Source organism: Hemiscyllium ocellatum, chromosome 3, assembly GCF_020745735.1.
Source record: "Hemiscyllium ocellatum isolate sHemOce1 chromosome 3, sHemOce1.pat.X.cur, whole genome shotgun sequence".
NCBI lineage: Eukaryota > Metazoa > Chordata > Chondrichthyes > Orectolobiformes > Hemiscylliidae > Hemiscyllium > Hemiscyllium ocellatum.
In genome coordinates this window covers 55,635,699-55,655,704 of record NC_083403.1, presented here as the reverse complement: position 1 = coordinate 55,655,704, position 20,006 = coordinate 55,635,699, and the positions used below count along the sequence as shown (strand labels likewise).

At 43.5% G+C, this 20,006-nt stretch overlaps 1 protein-coding gene across 3 annotated transcripts in view; it reads right to left on the bottom strand.

Moving 5' to 3' along the window:
• Positions 1-686: 686 nt before the first annotated feature.
• Positions 687-20,006, bottom strand: part of coq3 (coenzyme Q3 methyltransferase) — a 34,545-nt gene continuing 15,225 nt past the window's right edge. For all 3 annotated transcript variants that reach the window (XM_060820753.1, XM_060820762.1, XM_060820774.1), the window contains exons 3-6: positions 14,792-14,891; positions 12,873-13,115; positions 6,881-7,040; positions 687-1,105 (exon numbers count right to left, since the gene is read on the bottom strand). In XM_060820753.1, the coding sequence (XP_060676736.1) occupies positions 894-1,105; positions 6,881-7,040; positions 12,873-13,115; positions 14,792-14,891 (715 nt within the window). In that variant the 3' untranslated portion in view covers positions 687-893. The remainder of the gene's footprint in view (positions 1,106-6,880; positions 7,041-12,872; positions 13,116-14,791; positions 14,892-20,006) is intronic.

Sequence of the window (20,006 nt, the reverse complement as noted above, 5' to 3'; positions counted from 1 at the left end):
CGACCAATACAGTCTTCCTTACAGCTTATATGGTCCCACATGAAGCGGCTATTGCTTGGGAAACTCTTGCAAAACTCATCCTTTACAGTTCCAATAGAATGTCATTGACTCGAGATGCTGGTTTTGTTTCTCTCTCTACACCAGTTTCTAACATTTACTGTTTATTATTTCAGATTTCCAAATCTGCAGTATTTCATTTTTAAGTACAGACACCTGGCAAATCTGCTTGCATTGGAACAACCTTTTGAGCTTACTTTTGTATTGGATTATGCCTAGACATTCTCTTCTTTGCATCTTAAGCTTCAATATCCCAACTCAAAAATATTCATCAATCGCAGTTGAACAAGCAAGGCCCAGTGCAACTCTAAGCTCCCAGAGGCCACCCTTACAACAATACAGCCTTTCATGTAAAGTTAATGCAATTGATCGCCACAGCATGAACAAATGCTGGGAGTTCCATGGAAAAATACAGCCACATGTATAATTCTAACCTCACTGTCATTGATCAATTTAACCTGGAAGTACAACAACACTTTTTATATTTGAACAAGGAGCATGAATAGCCGACACTAATTCTTGTTGCCAGGTACTTTCCAGAGGACCATAGTAAGAGGGAATAAGAGAGAACAGAAATGAGATTTCAAATAATTAGTTTGAAACAATGATAAAAGTAACACCACAAACAATTTTTGAAATCAACTCCATTTTAATTACAATGAAATTATCAGTCAGCACACTATTTAAAAATGGTTGTTCATTGATTATAATTTTGTTGTCCAAATGCAAAAACCTTGATGTAGCAAATGTTCCATCAAGGATAATCAACCATATCAGACAGTTTAAATTAGTAAAGCAGCATTTTGCAGCAGTGCTAGACCAAATAGCTCATTCTCCTACGACTGGACTGTAGAACCAACATTGGATTCTGATTGATCACAGCCATTGTCTTTCCTGTCACTTCCTTCTGACATGAAATCAGATTTCTCTTCAATTTTCTTTTTTACTGCATGCAGTGCATAGTTTACGCTAGTATTAATAATCCAACTCCAGGAATCAAACAGAGGATTATACAGCATTCCATTGATAGTCTCTACTGTGAACCCACCTGAAAATAACAAACAGAAAAATAAGGAATGCATTTAAAGAAAAGCATCTGATGCATTGAATTGCTTTTAAAAGTAACAACTTAAAGAAAGAAGTTATGGATCAAGGATGAACATCAGATATAAATTGTACTTTCCATAAATTACCAATGCATTGTTTGTGTTGTTGAACACTTGAGGGAGACTTTCCATGATGTACTGAAGAACAAATAAAGCACAGCAGAGCCAGGTTTTAACATTTTGCACAGTTGTGCTTTTATCAAAAACAGCGTTTAAAAATCACAAAACAGTTGCAAGTTAACTATTATATTTTGCTGCTTTGGATATTAAGATGATCACTATTTTTCAGTTACTTCTTACAAATTGCATGCCACAAGTTCCAGTTATTTGTCCAACTCAGCAAAATTAAACTCCTTCCCAAATTCCAAGAATTCAGATAAAAAGTGTGAATTGCAAGGATATAAAGTTTTTATTTGTTCAAAAATGCAATTCAGTTAGCACACAACATTCGCCCTTCAGCTGTTTTGTAATAAACTACTGCAACTATGGCCATGATGTAAAGCAAGGTGGGAGAATGGGAGCGAGAATAGATAAAAGGGTAGGACACAGGAAGAAAAATATCAGAGGAGGTGTATTACTCATTGCTTAATAACTGTCTTATAAATATCACTAACAGGATCAATATTCTCATTTACCTGATCTCTCAAAGTGGAAATTAGAAGTTATTTTTTGGAGAAAGAAAAGCAAATAGTATTTTGTTACTGAAACTTTGACATTTACAGTGCAAAGCAACAAGGCTTTTCTGTTGCAATGAGGCAATTTATCATAGCATAGCCCCTACCATCTGTGCTCCACACAGGAGTTTCTTGGGACCATTGTACAGATCATCTGCAAAGTTCACAATCTTTAATCTGTATTCAAAAGAAAAATTTCCATTTCCAAAAATATTTCGGCTAACCATTCACATTCGAGGGAGAGAGAGAGAGAGAGAGAGAGAGAACCTGCACAGTTGCTACCGTTGCTGTTTGAATTCGTGTATCGCTGGACATCGGAGTGCATGTGGGAAAATTAACAAACAGTGAAATTCACAACGAATCTTGGAGGAACTGTTGGGCAAAGTTGACAGCACAGAATCAGATAAGTTAATTGTTGTTTTAAGTCTGTCCAAGAGAAAGGCTGCAGTAGCGAGTACAGAGGATTCTTTCTTGATTATACGTTTTTTGGAGATAAGTCTCTTGATTAAACTTAAAATTTAAGCCATAGCTATTAATTTAACCTGGGGCAGTGTCTGTAGAGGAATAAGACGGTGTTATTTTCTGGGTCTGTGGATTGTAAAGGAACAAAAATGGCCTTTGCAGTGATATGTACTTCTTGTCAGATGTGGGAGTTTAAAGAGAGTTTAAGGGTTACTGCGGATTATATCTGTCATACCTGCTATTGGATGCGAATCTTATCCGATCGAGTGGATTGGTTGGAGAGACAGATAGAAGTGATGAGGAATTAGCAACAGTAACAGTATGTGATGGATGGCAGTTATAGAAAGGGGAAAGTCTCAGATACAGTCACATAGATGGGTTAACTCCAGGAAAGGTAAGAGAGGTAGGCAGCGAGAGCAGGAGTCTTTTGTGGATATCCCCATTTCAAACAGGTAGGCTGTTTTGGAAAATGTAGGGGGTGATGGATTCTCAGGGGAACATAGCACAAACAGCCAAGTTTCTGGTATTGAGACTGGCTCTAATGCAACGAGGGGTATGTCGACTTCCAAGAGATCAATTGTGTTAGGGGATTCTGTAGTCAGAGGTGCAGTCAGACGTTTCTGTGGCCAGCAGAGAAAAAGCAGAATGGTGTATTGTTTCCCTGGTGCCATGATCAAGGATGTCTCAGAGAGGATGCAGAATGTTCTCACGGGGGAAGAGGGAACAGCAGGAGTCATTGTCCACATTGGAACCAACAACATTGGAAGGTTACTCCCAGTGCTACAAGTTAGTGAGGGCAGGAATAGGAGGATAGAGCAGATGAATGCATGACTGAGGAGCTGATGTATGAGAGAAGGATTCACATTTTTGGATCATTGGAATCTCTTTTGGGGTAGAAGTGACCTGTACAAGAAGGACGGATTGCACCTAAATTGGAAGGGGACTAATATACTGGCAGGGAAATTTGCTAGAACTGCTTGGGAGGATTTAAATGAGTAAATTGGGGTGTGGGACCCAGGGAGATGTGAGGAAAGAGATTGATCTGAGACGGGTACAGCTGAGAACAGAAGTGAGTCAAACAGTAAGGGACAAGTTAGGACTAATAAATTAAACTGCATTTATTTCAGTGCAAGGGGCCTAACAGGGAAGGCAGATGAACTCAGGGCATGGTTAGCAACATAGGACTGGAATATCACAGCAATTACGGAAACATGGCTCAGGGATGGGCAGGACTCGCAGCTTAATGTTCCAGGATACAAATGCTACAGGAAGGATAGAAAGGGAGGCAAGAGAGGAGGGGGAGTAGCATTTTTGATAAGGGATAGCATTACAGCTGTGCTGAGGGAGGATATTCCCAGAACTACATCCAGGGAAGTTATTTGGGTGGAACTGAAAAATAAGAAAGGGATAATCACCTTATTGGGATTGTAATATACACCCCCCAATAGTCAGAGGGAAATTGAGAAACAAACTTGTAAGGAGATCTCAGCTATCTGTAAGAATAATAGGGTACTTATGGTAGGGGTAAAAAATGAGGTCTGCAGATGCTGGAGATCACAGTTGAAAATGTGTTGCTGGTTAAAGCACAGCAGGTCAGGCAGCATCCAAGGAATAGGAAATTCGACGTTTCAGGCATAAGCCCTTCATCAGGAATGAAGGGCTTATGCCCGAAATGTCGAATTTCCTATTCCTTGGATGCTGCCTGACCTGCTGTGCTTTAACCAGCAACACATTTTCAACTACTTATGGTAGGGGATTTTAACCTTCCAAACATCGACTGGGATTGCCATAGTGTTAAAGGTTTAGATGGAAAGGAATTTCTTAAGACAATTTTCTGATTCATTTTGTGGATGTACCTACGAGAGAAGATGCAAAACTTGACCTACTCTTGGAAATAATGCAGGGCAGGTGACTGAGGTGTCAGTGGGGGAGCACTTTGGGGCCAGCGACCATAATTCTATTCGTTTTAAAATAGTGATGAAATATGATAGACCAGATCTAAAAGTTGAAGTTCTAATTTGGAGAAAGGCCAATTTTGACGGTATTAGGCAAGAACTCTCGAAAGCTGATTGGAGGCAGATGATCGCAGGTAAAGGGATGGCTGGAAAATGGGAAGCCTTCAGAAATGAGATAACAAGAATCCAGAGAAGTATATTCCTGTCAGGGTGAAAGGGAATGCTGGATGACTAAAGAAATTGAGGGTTTGGTTAAGAAAAAGAAGGAAGCATATGTCAGGTATAGAAAAGGTAGAGTGAATTCTTAGAAGAGTATAAAGAAAGTAGGCGTATACTTAAGAGGGAAATCAGGAGGGCAAAACAGGGACATGAGATAGCTTTGGCAAATAGAGTTAAGGAGAATCCAAAGGGTTTTTACAAATATATTAAGGACAAAAGGGTAACTAGGGAGAGAATTAGGGCCCCTCAAAGATCAGCAAGCCTTTGTGTGGAGCCACAGAAAATGGGGGGAGATACTAAATGAATATTTTGCATCAGTATTTACTATGGAAAAGGATATGGAAGATATAGACTGTAGCGAAGTAGATGGTGACATCTTGCAAAATGTCCAGATTACAGAGAAGGAAGTGCTTGATGTCTTGAAACGGTCAAAGCTGGATAGATCCCCAGGACCTGATCAGGTGCACCCAAGAACTCTGTGGGAAGCTAGAGAAGTGATTGCTGGGCCTCTTGCTGAGATACTTGTATCATTGATAGTCACAGGTGAGTTGCCGGAAGACTGGAGGTTGGCTAACGTGGTGCCACTGTTTAAGAAGGGTGGTAAAGACAAGCCAGGGAACTATAGACTGGTGAGCCCGACCTCGGTGGTGGGCAAGTTGTTGGAGGGAATCCTGAGGGACAGGATGTACATGTATTTGGAAAGGCACAGGCTGATTTGGGATAGCCAATATGGCTTTGTGCGTGGGAAATCATGTCTCACAAACTTGATTGAGCTTTTGAAGAAGTAACAAAGATGATTAAGGAGGGCAGAGCAGTAGATGTGATCTATATGGACTTCAGTAAGGCATTTGACAAGGTTCCCCATGGGAGACTGATTAGCAAGGTTAGATTGCATGGAATACAGGGAGAACTAGCCACTTGGATGCAGAACTGGCTCAAAGGAAGAAGACAGAGGGTGGTGGTGGAGGGTTGTTTTTCAGATTGGAGGCTTGTGATCAGTGGAGTTTGACAAGAATGTGCTGGAACCTCTACTTTTTGTCATTTACATAAATGATTTGGATGCGAGCTTAAGAGGTACAGTTAGTAAGTTTGCAGATGACAACAAAATTGGAGGTGTAGTGGACAGCGAAGAGGGTTACTTCAGATAACAACAGGATCTGAACCAGATGTGTCAATGGGCTGAGAAGTGGCAAATGGTGTTTAATTCAGATAAATGCGAGGTGCTGCATTTTGGGAAAGCAAATCCTAGCAGGACTTATACACTTAATGGTAAGGTCCTAGGGAGTGTTGCTGAGCAAAGAAACCTTGGAGTGCAGGTTCATAGCTCCTTGAAAGTGGAGTCGCAGGTAGATAGGATAGTGAAGAAGGTGTTTGGTATGCTTTCCTTTATTGATCAGAATATTGAGTACAGGAGTTGGGAGGTCATGTTGCGGCTGTACAGGACATTGGTTAGGCCACTGTTGGAATATTGCGTGCAATTCTGGTCTCCTTCCTATTGGAAAGAGGTTGTGAAACTTGAAAGGGTTCAGAAAAGACTTACATGGATGTTGCCAGGGTTGGAGGGTCTGAGCTACAGGGAAAGGCTGAACAGGCTGGGGCTGTTTTCCCTGGAGCGTCGGAGGCTGAGGGGTGGCCTCATAGAGGTTTACAAAATTATGAGGGACATGGATAAGTCGATAAAGTCTTTTCCCTGGTGTCGGGGAGTCCAGAACTAGAGGGCATAGGTTTAGGGTGAAAGGGGAGAGATATAAAAGAGACCTAAGGGGCAACGTTTTCATGCAGAGGGTGGTATGTGCATGGAATGAGCTGCCAGAGGATGTGGTGGGGGCTGGTACAATTGCAACATTTAAGAGGCATTTGGATGGGTAAATGAATAGGAAGGGTTTGGAGGGATATGGGCCGGGTGCTGGCAGATGGGACTAGATTGGGTTGGGACATCTGCAGGGTTGGACCGAAGGGTCTGTTTCCATGCTGTACATCTCTATGACTCTATTAGATTAGATTAGATTCCCTAGTGTGGAAACAGGCCCTTCAGCCCAACAAGTCCACACCGACCCTCTGAAGAGTAACCCACCCAGTCCCATTTCCGTCTGGCTAAGGCACCTAACACTATGGGCAATTTAACATGCCCAATTCACCTGACCTGCACATTTTTGGACCTGTGGGAGGAAACCGGAGCACTCTGAGGAAACCCACGCAAACACAGGGAGAAGGTGCAAATTCCATAACAAATGATAGATAATAAATGAGCATTTTGACTTTATTGAACTTGTAAAACTACATTCCTAAATTAAAAGCCATTTAACTCTAAATCAAGTCAAGGGCAAAACCCTTGAATTGCCCTGTTTTCTATTTCAGAAATATAACTTTGAGACTAAAAAAAAAGGTAAATATTGACATTACTCACTAGAAATTAGATGAGTCTCCAATTTATTAGGACTGATGAACTTTTCCCAATCATGAGTCCCATTTGGTACAATTCTGAATATCTTCTCAGCTGCTACAATTGCCAATGCGTAGGACAGGAATGTCTTATTAATGGTTGTTATAAAAAGTGATCCTCCAGGCTGATTAAGGAGGAATAAGAGATTTCAGTTATTTGCAGCTGTGAACAGCACACTACATTTTAAATTAATAACTTTTCTGGTCAGCTGGATGTCTGACAATATAGAAACTCATCTTCCAGCTCAAACCTCCTCAATGAATTTTTTTTAAAAATTCATTCATGGTATGAGGGCATCACTAGCTCTGTAGCATTTATCGCCCATCCCTAATTACCCAGAGGACAGTTAAGAGTCAACCACATTGCTGTGGGTCTGAAGTCACATGTAGGCTTGACCAGGTAAGGATGGCAGTTTTCTTCCCTAAAGGACATTATAAACTAAATGGGCTTTTCTAACAAATCGGCAATGGATTCCTGGTTATCATAGACTCTAATTCCAGATATTTACTGAATTCAAATTCCACCATCTGTTGTGACCCAGAACATCACTGGTCTCTGGGTTAAGAGTCCAATGATAATAGCACTAGGCCATTGCCTCCCCTTTCTACAGTCACCTTTCTGTTTATCGATATTGAATGCATGCTTGCGTGGGAACACATCTCACTTCTCAGCCTGCCAAGTTAAGGCACAACCAAAGCTTAAAGATGCCAAGTGAGCACAGGTGAGTCACCAAGAGCCGCGTTAACTATCAAAATGGATCATCCCTACTCCTGAGCCAAGAGGCCCACCTGTTCCAGAGACATATAATGACATCACCGAGCTGTTCTTTAGAAAGTACCTACCAAATTGGATCACAGAAAATTTTTTAAAACTGCAAAAAATATACTATATTCAGAAAAAATGTGTGTAATTCACAGGTACTAAAGCAGTCCATATAGTCTTTGCATATAAAGAAAAAGAATAAACACTGGAATTTGATATTCCCTGCCAAATTGCAAACCAAAGTCATTTCTTGCTCATGCAGGACATTATTTACAAACATTGAGAGCAAGGAGAGAGTCTGATGACTGAATGGACCCTCATTATGGTTTGGAAGAAAGACTTCAGACAGCTGCCCCAAGTTTTAATGCTTCCCTGCCAACACTGTGGTACAGAGGCGCCTGGGGTACAAGAAGGATCTCAAAGCTTGTGTCCTTCTCACCACCAGCCAAGTGATGTCTTACTGCTTGTTGGAAAGGTTTCGCAAGGAGACATTCTGCCCAATGACTCTAACAGTCCAGTCAGGAAACAACCGACAAAATCAACCCTCTTCCAGCAGGGCCTTTAGGCCGCTATGTGCTGACAACTGCTTGCTCAAAGGTGTCTACCTTCACAAATTTTTCCAAGAGGGACTGGTCATATGGAACAGTCCAAGTACGAGGAGAATTCCACAGCAACAGCAGGTATAGGTAGAACCTCAGTGTTGTAATAACACTTGGTGTTTGCGTACAGAGGGTCTACACACAGTTTGATGCAGACACACACAAAGGTGGCTTTCAGGTTGAGGGCGGCATTTTACATGGTGTCTGTGCAGACCTGGCTCACGTTTGACCTCTAGATGAAGTGGTATAAAGCTCGGGTGACTGCAGCAGTGAAGGATCAGGGAATGGGCCAGACCGGTGCCACATACAGCAACAGCAAGAGTACCTCATACCTGATGACTAGCCTTTTAACCACAATGGAGGGACAATGGTGCTCCGATTCTGCCCAGTTTCTGCCTCACCTTGGCAATTTGCTCCTCCCAAGTTTTGGCACATGCTCCATGCCTTTGAACCATGTACATTGAGGCAAAAAACCCTACCTGATACAACTTTAATCTGCAGGATAACCAAGCACTAAGTGGGAAAAATCACAGTCCTTACTAACAGGTAAGCTCCATCAGAGGTCTGAGTGATCAAAACTATTATCCTCTGGATGCATCTGTTTCACTCTCAAATATTCTCATCTAATTTTTTCAGAATACTAAGCCTGTCATACAGGGTTGAGATAGCCTAGGTCACCCTCACCCTACTGGATAACCAGTAAGTGTACATATGAGCTATCATTGGCTACCTGAAACATGCAAACAGTAGGTTGGTCACACATGATGGGAAGCCTGGCTGGAAAATGACCGCTCACACCCACCCAGGAAGCTGTTCTGGAGGGGTCAACTACGTCTTGGGACTCCGGCTGGCAACATAAACGAGGGGATACCACAAAAGTGAACACAACCCAGTAACTGGGACAGTTTGCTACTCGGAGTTACTACAGCATCAGATGGTCAGAAACATATTTTCCACTGGAATTCAGTAAAGGGCATTTACCATTCCAATATGATGACAGCAGCAGGGGAGGCAGCAGCAGCAACAACAGACAAGGCAGCAGCAGCAGCAGCGGCAGGGGAGGCAGCAGCAGCAGCAGAGGCGGCAGCAGCAGCAGCAGCAGCAGCAGCGGCAGGGGAGGCAGCAGCAGCAGCAGCAGCAGGGGAGGCAGCAGCAGCAGCGGCAGGGGAGGCAGCAGCAGCAGCAGCAGGGGAGGCAGCAGCAGCAGCAGCAGGGGAGGCAGCAGCAGCGGCAGGGGAGGCAGCAGCAGCGGCAGGGGAGGCAGCAGCAGCAGCGGCAGGGGAGGCAGCAGCAGCAGAGGCAGGGGAGGCAGCAGCAGCAGAGGCAGGGGAGGCAGCAGCAGCAGAGGCAGGGGAGGCAGCAGCAGCAGAGGCAGCAGCAGCAGCGGCAGGGGAGGCAGCAGCAGCAGAGGCAGGGGAGGCAGCAGCAGCAGAGGCAGCAGCAGCAGCAGCAGAGGCAGCAGCAGCAGCAGGGGAGGCAGCAGCAGGGGAGGCAGCAGCAGCAGCAGCAGCAGGGGAGGCAGCAGCAGCAGAGGCAGCATTCGGGTTTGTCCCCTGCTCAGGCTGGCCACATCTTTCCCTGTTCGCTGTTTTGGCAGTGACAGTGGGGGAAGGCAGTGGTGAGGCTGCAGTTGATGGGCCTGGCTTAGGACTCATGGTGGTAGCATGGCTGAAGCCCTGAACTGAGAGGGTTTAGGAGGGGCTCCCAAATGTCCTTCCAATATTTACCAGGCACAATTCAAAAATGTGATGTCCTGCCACTTGCGTACATAAATGTAATTCGAATAATGTGCAAGACATGCAACTCCATCCAGGACAAAACAGTCTGCTTGATTACAGTCATAGACTCCTAGAAATGTACAGCATGGAAACAGACCCTTTGATCCAACCCATCCATGCTGAACAGATATCCCAACCCAATCTTGTTCCACCTGCCAGCACCCGGCCCATATCCCTCCAAACCCTTCCTATTCATATACCCATCCAAATGCCTCTTAAGTGTTGCAATTGTACCAGCCTCCACCACATTCTCTGGCAGTTCATTCCATACCGGTACCACCTTCTGTGTGAAAACATTGCCCCTTAGGTCTCTTTTATATCTTTCCCCTCTCACCCTAAACTTATGCCCTCTAGTTCTGGACTCCCCCAACTCACCAAAAAGACTTTGCCTATTTACCCTATTCATGCCCCTCATAATTTTGTAAACCTCTATAAGGTCACCTCTCAGCTTCAGATGCTCCAGGGAAAACAGCCCCAGCCTGTTCAGCCTCTCCCTGTAGCTCAAATCCTCCAACTCTGGCAACATCCTTATAAACCTTTTCTGAACCCTTTCAAGTTTCACAACATCTTTCTAATAGGAAGGAGACCAGAATTGCGCACAATATTCCAAAAGTGGCCTAACCAATGACCTGTAGAGCTCCAACATGACCTCCCAACTCCTGTACTCAATACTCTGACCAATAAAGGAAAGCATACCAAAAGCCTTCTTCATTTTCCTAATTACCTGCGACTCTACTTTCAAGGAACTGTGAACCTGCACTCCAAGGTCTCTTTGTTCAGCAACACTCCCTAGGACCTTACCATTAAGTGTATACGTCCTGCTAAGATTTGCTTTCCCAAAATGCAGCACCTCGCATTCATCTAAATTAAACTGCATCTGCCACTTCTCTATCCATTGGCCCATCTGGTCAAGACCCTGTTGTAATCTGAGGTAACGCTCTTCGCTGTCCACTACACCTCCAATTTTGGTGTTATCTGCAAATTTACTAACTGAACCTCCTTTACTCACATCCAAATCATTTATGTAAATGACAAAAAGTAGAGGACCCAGCACCGATCCTTGTAGCACTCTATTGGTCACAGGCCTCCAGTCTGAAAAACAACCTTCCACCACCACCCTCTGTCTTCTACCTTTGAGCCATTTCTGTATCCAAATGGCTAGTTCTCCCTTTATTCCGTGAAATTTAACCTTGCTAATCAGTCTCCATGGGAAACCTTGTCAAACGCCTGAAGTCTATATAGATATTATCAATGGCTCTGCCCTCATCAATCCTCTTTGTTACTTCTTCAAAAAACTCAATCAAGTTTGTGAGACATGATTTCCCACGCACAAAGCCATGCTGACTATCCCTTATCACTCCTTGCCTTTCCAAAGACAAAGTCTTGCACTTTGGCAAAAAGAATAAAAGCATAGACTACTTTCTAAATGGTGAGAAAATTAGTAAAGCCAAAGTACAAAGGGATCTGGGAGTGCTAGTCGAGGATTCTCTAAAAGGTAAACATGCAGATTGAGTCCGTGATTAAGAAAGTGAATGCAATGTTGTCTCTTATCTCAAGAGGGTTGGAATATAAAAGCAGAGATGCGCTACTGAGACTTTATAAAGCTCTGGTTAGGCCCCATTTGGAGTACTGTGTCCAGTTTTGGTCCCCACACCTCAGGAAGGACATACTGGCACTGGAATGTGTCCAGCGGAGATTCACACGGATGATCCCTGGAATGGCAGGTCTAACATATGAGGAACGGCTGAGGATCCTGGGATTATATTCATTGGAGTTTAGAAGATTAAGGGGAGACTTAATAGAGACGTACAAGATAATACATGGCTTGGAAAGGGTGGACGCTAGGAAATTGTTTTCATTAGGCGAGGAGACTAGGATCCGTGGACACAGCCTTAGAATTAGAGGGGGTCAATTCAGAACAGAAATGCGGAGACATTTCTTCAGCCAGAGGATGGTGAGCCTGTGGAATTCATTGCCGCAGAGTGCAGTGGAGGCCGGGACGCTAAATGTCTTCAAGGCCGAGATTGATAATTCCTCGAGACAACAAGAATCTAAGGGCTACGGGGAGAACGCTGGTAAGTGGAGTTGAAATGCCCATCAGCCATGATTGAATGGCAGAGTGGACTCGATGGGCCGAATGGCCTTACTTCCACTCCTATGTCTTATGGTCTTATGTACATCCTGTACTTAGCAACCACTTTAAAATAATCAACCTCCAGCAACAGAATTACATGGTTGCAGTTATGTACCAACAACCAGGTACACTGCAGAACATTGCCAATGTTCTGTTGACCTTCTTCCCAAACCTCTGCCACTTTGAAGAAATGGATGGTGCTACCACCACCTTCCAAGTTCTTATCCAAGTCACACACCATCTCACTTGCAAATACATTGTCAACTCTGTGCCATGGCTAGATCAAATTACTGCAGCAACTTATCAAAGTTGATTGTCTTCAGACAACAATATGGTGTCAAAGAGAAGTAAACAAGCATGAATTACAATCCTCCACTTCGAGCACAGGTCAACAGCAGTGAGCTAAATTCTCTTGCCATGGTTTAAACCCTAATGAACAATTCTCAACGTTTAACTGTTTCCGGTTACAGCATCTACAAGACTGCTATAAGTAAAATTCTTAAATTATACACGATTGGTCCAACTCCTGACTCTCTTTTTATATACGTTCTATTACAGGATGACAGCATTTTAAGAAGGCAGTTCACCACCATTTTCTTGACAGTCATTTGGTAGGTAATAAATGCTTCTCTTCAGTGTTGCCCAGATTCTGTGAATTAGGTTGGATTTTTTTTAAACCATACCTTTAAAACCTGGGCAGCACATCCGATAAAAGTTTCCACATCACCGACATGTTCCACAACCTCAGAGGCTATAACAGCATCAAACCTTCCAGGTGACTCCATTGCCATTTCCTCGAGACAGCAGGCTGAATACTGAATCAGTTCTTTCAGGACTGGATCAAATGACTTGTGTACTTCCGCTAGTCGGATGTTATCTTCCAAAGGGTCAATTCCTGTGACCATCGCTCCAAGTCTACCAAGAGGCTAAACAGGTCAAAAGTAAAATTACCAATGTTTACCTGGAGAAAATACAATCACCATTTTATAACCAATATGAAAAGAGACAAAAACAAAATCCCATAGAAATAACATTAGTTAAATGACTTTCCTTAAAGAAAAAAAAGTGTACAGAACCCAATGAATACACCTAAAATCATGCCAGGAAAGGGGCACAACCAGTTTACATGGCAGTGAACATATGGTAACAGATCTGTTAAAGGAAGCACATCATTTGTACAGGAGAACTGCATAGATATTTGAGGCAGTGAGAAATTCTGTTTTTTTTTAATTTAACCAGGACTGTCTATTTGGTGACCCTGCTGAACGGCTAGTGGGGTCCACAAGGCTCTTTGTAGCAGAGGGCTGTGAGAAGGGAGTGGTAAGGAGGAGGGGAAATGAGAGTGTCAGAAGAGAGGCAGCAAATGGGAGTTTCGATGAGCAGAAAGCAGCAAGTTAGATGCAGCAAATGTGATAGAATTAGAAAGTTCTTAAATTGAGAATTCTAAGGTATTAAAAGTATCATGTTTGGTTGGCAATGGCATTCTGATCGTCTATGACAGCATCTTGACTGATGCACGAAAGAATGATTGCTATTCAGCTGTTGCCTATTTGAAAAAGATGCAATGCCTAGATATGTTGTCTCTGTTCAGAGAGAACACGTCTATGTATATGCCCTTCCTGAAGAAGGGCTTATGCCCGAAACGTCGATTCTCCTGCTCCTTTGATGCTGCCTGACCTGCTGCACTTTTCCAGCAACACATTTTTCAGCTCTGATCTCCAGCATCTACAGTCCTCACTTTCTCCATGTCTATGTATATGAACGTATGCAAGTTTTGGCGAGTGATTGCAATGCGAGCCTGGCTGATGATCTTAAATTAGATTTCAGTGTAATTACACATTCAGGATTGTTCAATAAGTGTTACCCAATCTTGGAATGCGAGCACAATGTTGTGAGGTTTGCAAGCACATGCTGTTTTTGTGTGGCCGGTGCTGTGTTGCAAACAACTGAAGAGGTGTGCTATTTGATACCAGTTAATGGAAATATAGCAAACAGTCCTCTTTTTGAATGTAAATGCTTTAGTGATAACCATTCCTTAATGCATTCTCCTCAGTAACACCTTGATTAATCAGAATTCATTTGCCACCTAATCAGAAATTCTGTTTTTTCATTTTTCTAAATTTCTTTTTTAACTTAATATTTCTATTATTTTTGAAAATTCACTCATGTGATTGTAGACATCACTGACTGGGCCAACACTTAATACCTGTCCCTGGTTGCCCTTGAGGTGATGGTGGTGGCAAGCTGCTTCTTGAACCGCTGCAGCCCATGTGGTGTGGTTACACCTATGATGTCATTGGGAGGGAAATCCAGAACTCTTTTTAAGAATTATCATTATACTAGGAATTATTATTTCTGTGCTCGTTCTTCAATTGGGTGTGTGGGGGAGGGGGAAAAGAAGTGTTCGAAGCAAAGGTCGTAAGTGGACAGTTCTGATCTAACGCAAAAGGTCATAATTCCTGTCATCTACTCTCCAGGTCCCTAACCTTCAACATTTTACTGAGTTAAGGTGCTAAAATGATGCAGGTTGCCAGTAAAATGTTTTCTAATCTCTATCTAAACTGTGAATCGATCAGTCATTAATCACGACTGTTTATCATACCTCACTCAGCAGTCCTCCTCCACAACCAACATCTAAAATTCGAAAGCCACAAAGGGGACGTCCTAATTGCTGTCTTTCACTATGTGTCAACAATGTGTCTCTAGCAAAAATTAGAGAAAGAAAAAAATGATTACCTATATAAAGCATTTCCCCAGAGGTCACCATTAAAGTGAAATGGAAAGTTAAAAAAAATTACATCTTATGTTTACTATGTTCATGTCTGACAGTATGTTCATCCCTTAGGAAAACATGTCGTGATTTACAGATTTTAAAATCAGGACATATCAGTGATATAGATAGCAACTGTCTGAATAAATCAAATGTTGATACGCAACAGTTGTTTCTCTTAACTTAAAATTACTATTGAGATTTTAAAATATGTTTTGCAAAATATAACTAAAACATTGAGTAGTCCCAGTGAATTTTCTTAGAGCACAACAGAAAAGTTAATAAAACTGGAACACTTCTGACAAAATTATGATTTTGGTGTGTAAGTCATTTGACTTAAAATTTCAAAGTTTATTACAGAACTGAACAGAAACACCACAATGGAAGCAGTTTCACCTGAGGATAGGAAAATAAAGATGAGCATGTGGTCATGCATTAAAGCAATAAAAACACAAATGCTCACAAGCACACAGTGTCTGTTTTTTTTTTAAATGTGCATTATAAGTAATACAGCTTCATATAATTTCAAACAAACCCAAGGACATATTGAGCAAAAAGATTCCTAGGTTTTGGAAGGAACTGACACTGGGAAAATTCCAGAACCTTCCTGCTTCTACAGCCGTGTCCTATTTCCCAAACAAGGGTAGACAATGCTGATGGCAACACTACTACACCATCCACCACCCCTTGCAGCTGACTGTATATTCCACAGCTCCCATCTCTGGAGCCTGCCATTATCCCAAAGTGGAAGGTGAACACGGACACAAAGGATTAAATGGCTGTCTCTAGTAAAATTCAGCCAGAAAGCAAATATTGAATGTCAAGCAGATTCAAAACTGGGCAATGATCCCAATATTTGGTTTCCAACTCAAGGTCTTTTTCTTCTGCAATCTTTTTAATGTGAAAGATCAGAGTGGTCTCCCCTAACGACTAATGGAATAAGATCACTGTGGTGTAAAAGTATTAGATGCATGCCCATGCAATTTACTTTCACACCATTTGAAACAGCCACAGATGAATAAGGTCCTTTACCTCATTCGATTTCATTCTTCTACATTATCAACTCCTTTCTTTCAGTCTCAGATCTGGTGCAGCCACCAGGTAAAATAAGTGGCCACTTCAAATAGGAAATGCAATGATGGCTTTCAAGTAAAATTTGGAGTAGTGGCATGCAGGAATACTACTTCTCAGTTGTGAGTAGCTCTGTAATTTTACAGAAGACTGTCAAGACCACCAACAGTCCCAATTTTCGCTAAGTCTGGTGGCTGAACTACAAAGCTGCCTGAAGGTCCTTTCCACTCAGCAACTGTCAGGTGGTTTTAAAAAAAATTGTTAACTGTCAGTAATGACTTTCAGCAATGGCAGTTTAACTAAGTGCAGAGCAGTGATTGGAGAAGCAGTGAGAGCAGGGGAAGTGGAGCTACCTTTGGAAGCACAGACTCTGTATGTGGAGGAGTAAAAGCAAAGATAGGAAATCCGTGATTAGAGGTACTTTACTGCAACTGTGGGGAAAAAAAGAAATCTATGATTGAAAGAGCAATCGCTGCTCCTCCAATCACAAATCTGGCTAGTCCCAGTAAATGTTCGGCTTGAGCCTGGACGGAATTTCACATTGGCCCCAAGGTCCCGTACTTCCCGCGGGAGCCTGTGCCCCACAACCTGAGCCACCTCCGAAATTTTAATTTTGTCCCGTTCAAGGACGTTAAAAGGTGTGCCCTATATAGACTGCTGCTGCACACCGTCCACCTCTTCTCCCTCATCCACCGTCCGGACACGCCTTGGCGTGCCCATTTGCCACCGGGCGGTGGGGATCCCCAGTGGAGGGCCCTCTATGCTGGAGTCCTCCCCCTTTCTCTCGGGGATCTGGGGTGGAGGGTGCTGCACGCAGCAGTCCCCTGCAACCGCAGATTGCGGTGGTTCACGGACGCCCAGCCCAACTGCTTGTTCTGTGGTGCTGTGGAGTCCGTGGACCATGCCCTTTGATGTGAAGGGCACTGCTTGTCACAGGCCACTCAGGTGTTTTCCTACTTTTCCTGGTGGTGGAAATTGAATAAAGATTTGTACACCTTGTCTCTCACTGTGTCTCACATCTGCACACACACAGCATGGGTGCTGGGGATAAAAATAATAAGCACTACCGCAGTTACGCGGTAGTGTGGGGGTTAATAAAAAAAAGGAATAAAAAGGAAAAAAAAATATTAAAACAAATAAATAAATGTTCGGCTTGAGCCTGGACGGAATTTCACATTGGCCCCAAGGTCCCGTACTTCCCGCGGGAGCCTGTGCCCCACAACCTGAGCCGCCTCCGAAATTTTAATTTTGTCCCGTTCAAGGACATTAACAGGCGTGCCCTGTATCGATTGCTGCTGCACACCGTCCACCTCTTCTCCCTCATCCACCGTCCGGACACGCCTTGGCGTGCCCATTTGCCACCGGGCGGTGGGGGTCCCCAGTGGAGGGCCCTCTACGCGGGAGTCCTACCCCTTTCTCTCGGGGATCTGGGGTGGAGGGTGCTGCATGCAGCAGTCCCCTGCAACCGCAGATTGCGGTGGTTCGCGGACTCCCAGCCCAACTGCTTGTTCTGTGGTGCTGTGGAGTCCGTGGACCATGTGTATATTGGGTGTGGGCGTTTGCACTCCCTCTTTGATTTTCTCAAAAACCTTCTCCTCTGTTTTTGGTTGCACTTCAGTCCCACGCTCCTGATCTTCGGGCACCCGGTACGGAGGAGGGAGGGCAGGTCTGAAGACCTCCTCGTGGGTCTGCTCCTGGGCCTGGTCAAACTGGCCATAAACAGGTCCAGGCAGTGGGCAGTGGAGGGGGTCGTTACGGCCGACTGCCTGCCCCTCTTCCGCGGTTCCGTTAGGGCCCGGGTGTCCACCAACACCCTGGAGTTGTTCAGGGAGAGGTGGGCAGCGCAGGGAGTGGAGTGCATCATTTCCCCCTTCAACTCTATCTTGATTTAGTCCCTGCCCTCCCCTTCACTGTTTTGATCACACAGCATTGCCCTTTGATGTGAAGGGCACTGCTTGTCACAGGCCACTCGGGTGTTTTCCTATTTCTCTGGTGGTGGAAATTAAATAAATATTTGTGCACTTTGTGTCTTTCACTGTGTCTCACACCTGCACACACACAACATGGGTGCTGGGGAAAAAATAAGCACCACCGCAGTCAGGCGGTAGTGTGGGGGAATAATTTTTTTAAAAAAACAGGAGTGTCGCAGCATCACCCTTCGATGTGAAGGGCACTGCTTGTCACTGGCCACTCGGGATAGAAAAAAAGTAATAAAAAAAAACAGGAGTGTCACTAAATACTCTTGGTTAATTCTTCAATGGACGTAGTCTCAAAACCTGAATATCCAAATGAGATAAATTTGGTGAGCTGGAATCACCAAATTTATCTAAAAAAGAAAAAAAAAATGTTCGGCTTGTCCTCTCCTGCTCTCAGACCGTTAAATGGTGATGGTTGCAGTGAGGACTTTGTTGTCCCACTGCTGGTCTAATTCACTCCTGGGGATTCTAACCCTTGTAATGCAACAGTTTTAGAGCTGGCAACCATGGCAATGTACTCATTCTTGTGCATTCTGGGTTGGACTCTCTTGTTAATGCCAAAGCAACTGTCCAGGTGGATGGAATGTTTCAAAGCACCCAAATTATGCCTCCATTTGAACTAGCATTTTGAAATTCCAATTAGTGATTACGTTATGAGGGGCTCTGCTCATTTTTAATAGGAAACGTAGTTTATGGGTGAAGCTGAGAGAAACTAAAGGCATTATTCACAGTGCTTTCACAGTCTGAGAATACTATCGACCTAGGGGATCTGTATCGCGAGGAGTGGTCAGCAGTTAAGTTATTTAAAAAGCTACAAAATGTGAATCTATGAATATCTTCCACTTAGCTTCAATTAAGTTTAATACCTTCTTATGTAATTACCTGTATTTCCTATGCAACGTTCACTATATGCTGGTCAGTGACATCCTCTTCAGTGTGAATTGCCCCTCCTTTCTGAAAAAAACCCTTAATTTTTTTGCCACTTTTTTTACATGCAGAATATAGAATGCACTATCTGAAAATGTGGCGGAGGTAGGTCTAATCAAAGCATACAAAGGAAATTAGATGGTTATTTGAAAAGGAAGCATATTCAACAGGGAAGGAAGGAGAATGACACCTCGTGAACTAATACATTTGGGGAACCATTGCTGAGAGAATTGGTCAAGAGCAACAATTTCCTGACTCTATAATTTCCATTGCAATGTATTCTTCCTCTTTGTTACTAAAGGAACTGCATACTTATCTATATGCGTTGCAGTGGGCATGTTGGTTGGTTGTTAATGCAAGATCCCTGATAAACCAACAATAGACAATGTATAAGACTTGGGGAGGGGCGCACACGAGGATACACCGAGGGTGCTTAATACACTTGTACCGGTCCTGTTCCTTACAGGCGTTCAGTCTCCCAGTTTCAATCACCCTTTCTGCCACTTTCTTCAGTTGTCATTTGTGAATAGAGTCATAGAGATGTGCAGCATGGAAACAGACCCTTCGGTCCAACCTGTCCATGCAGACCAGATGTCCGAACCCAATCTAGTCCCACCTGCCAGCATCCAGTACATGTCTCTCCAAACCCTTCCTATTATATACCCATCCAAAGGCCTCTTAAACGTTGCAATTGTACCAGCCTCCACTACATCCTCTGGCAGCTCACTCCATACACGTACCACCCTCGTGTGAAAAGGTTGTCCCTTAGGTCTGTTTTATATCTTTCCCCTCTCGCCCTAAACCTATGCCCTCTAGTTCTGGACTCCCTGACCCCAGGGAAAAGACTTTGTCTATTTATCCTATAAGGTCACCCCTCAGCCTCCGACACTCCAGGGAAAATAGCCCCAGCCTGTTCAGTCTCTCCCTATAGCACAAATTCTCCAACCCTGTCATCAGCCTTGTAAATCTTTTCTGAACCCTTTCAAGTTTCACAACCTCTTTCCGATAGGAAGGAGACCGGAATTGCATACAATATTCCAACAGTGGCCTAACCAAAGTCCTGTACAGCCGCA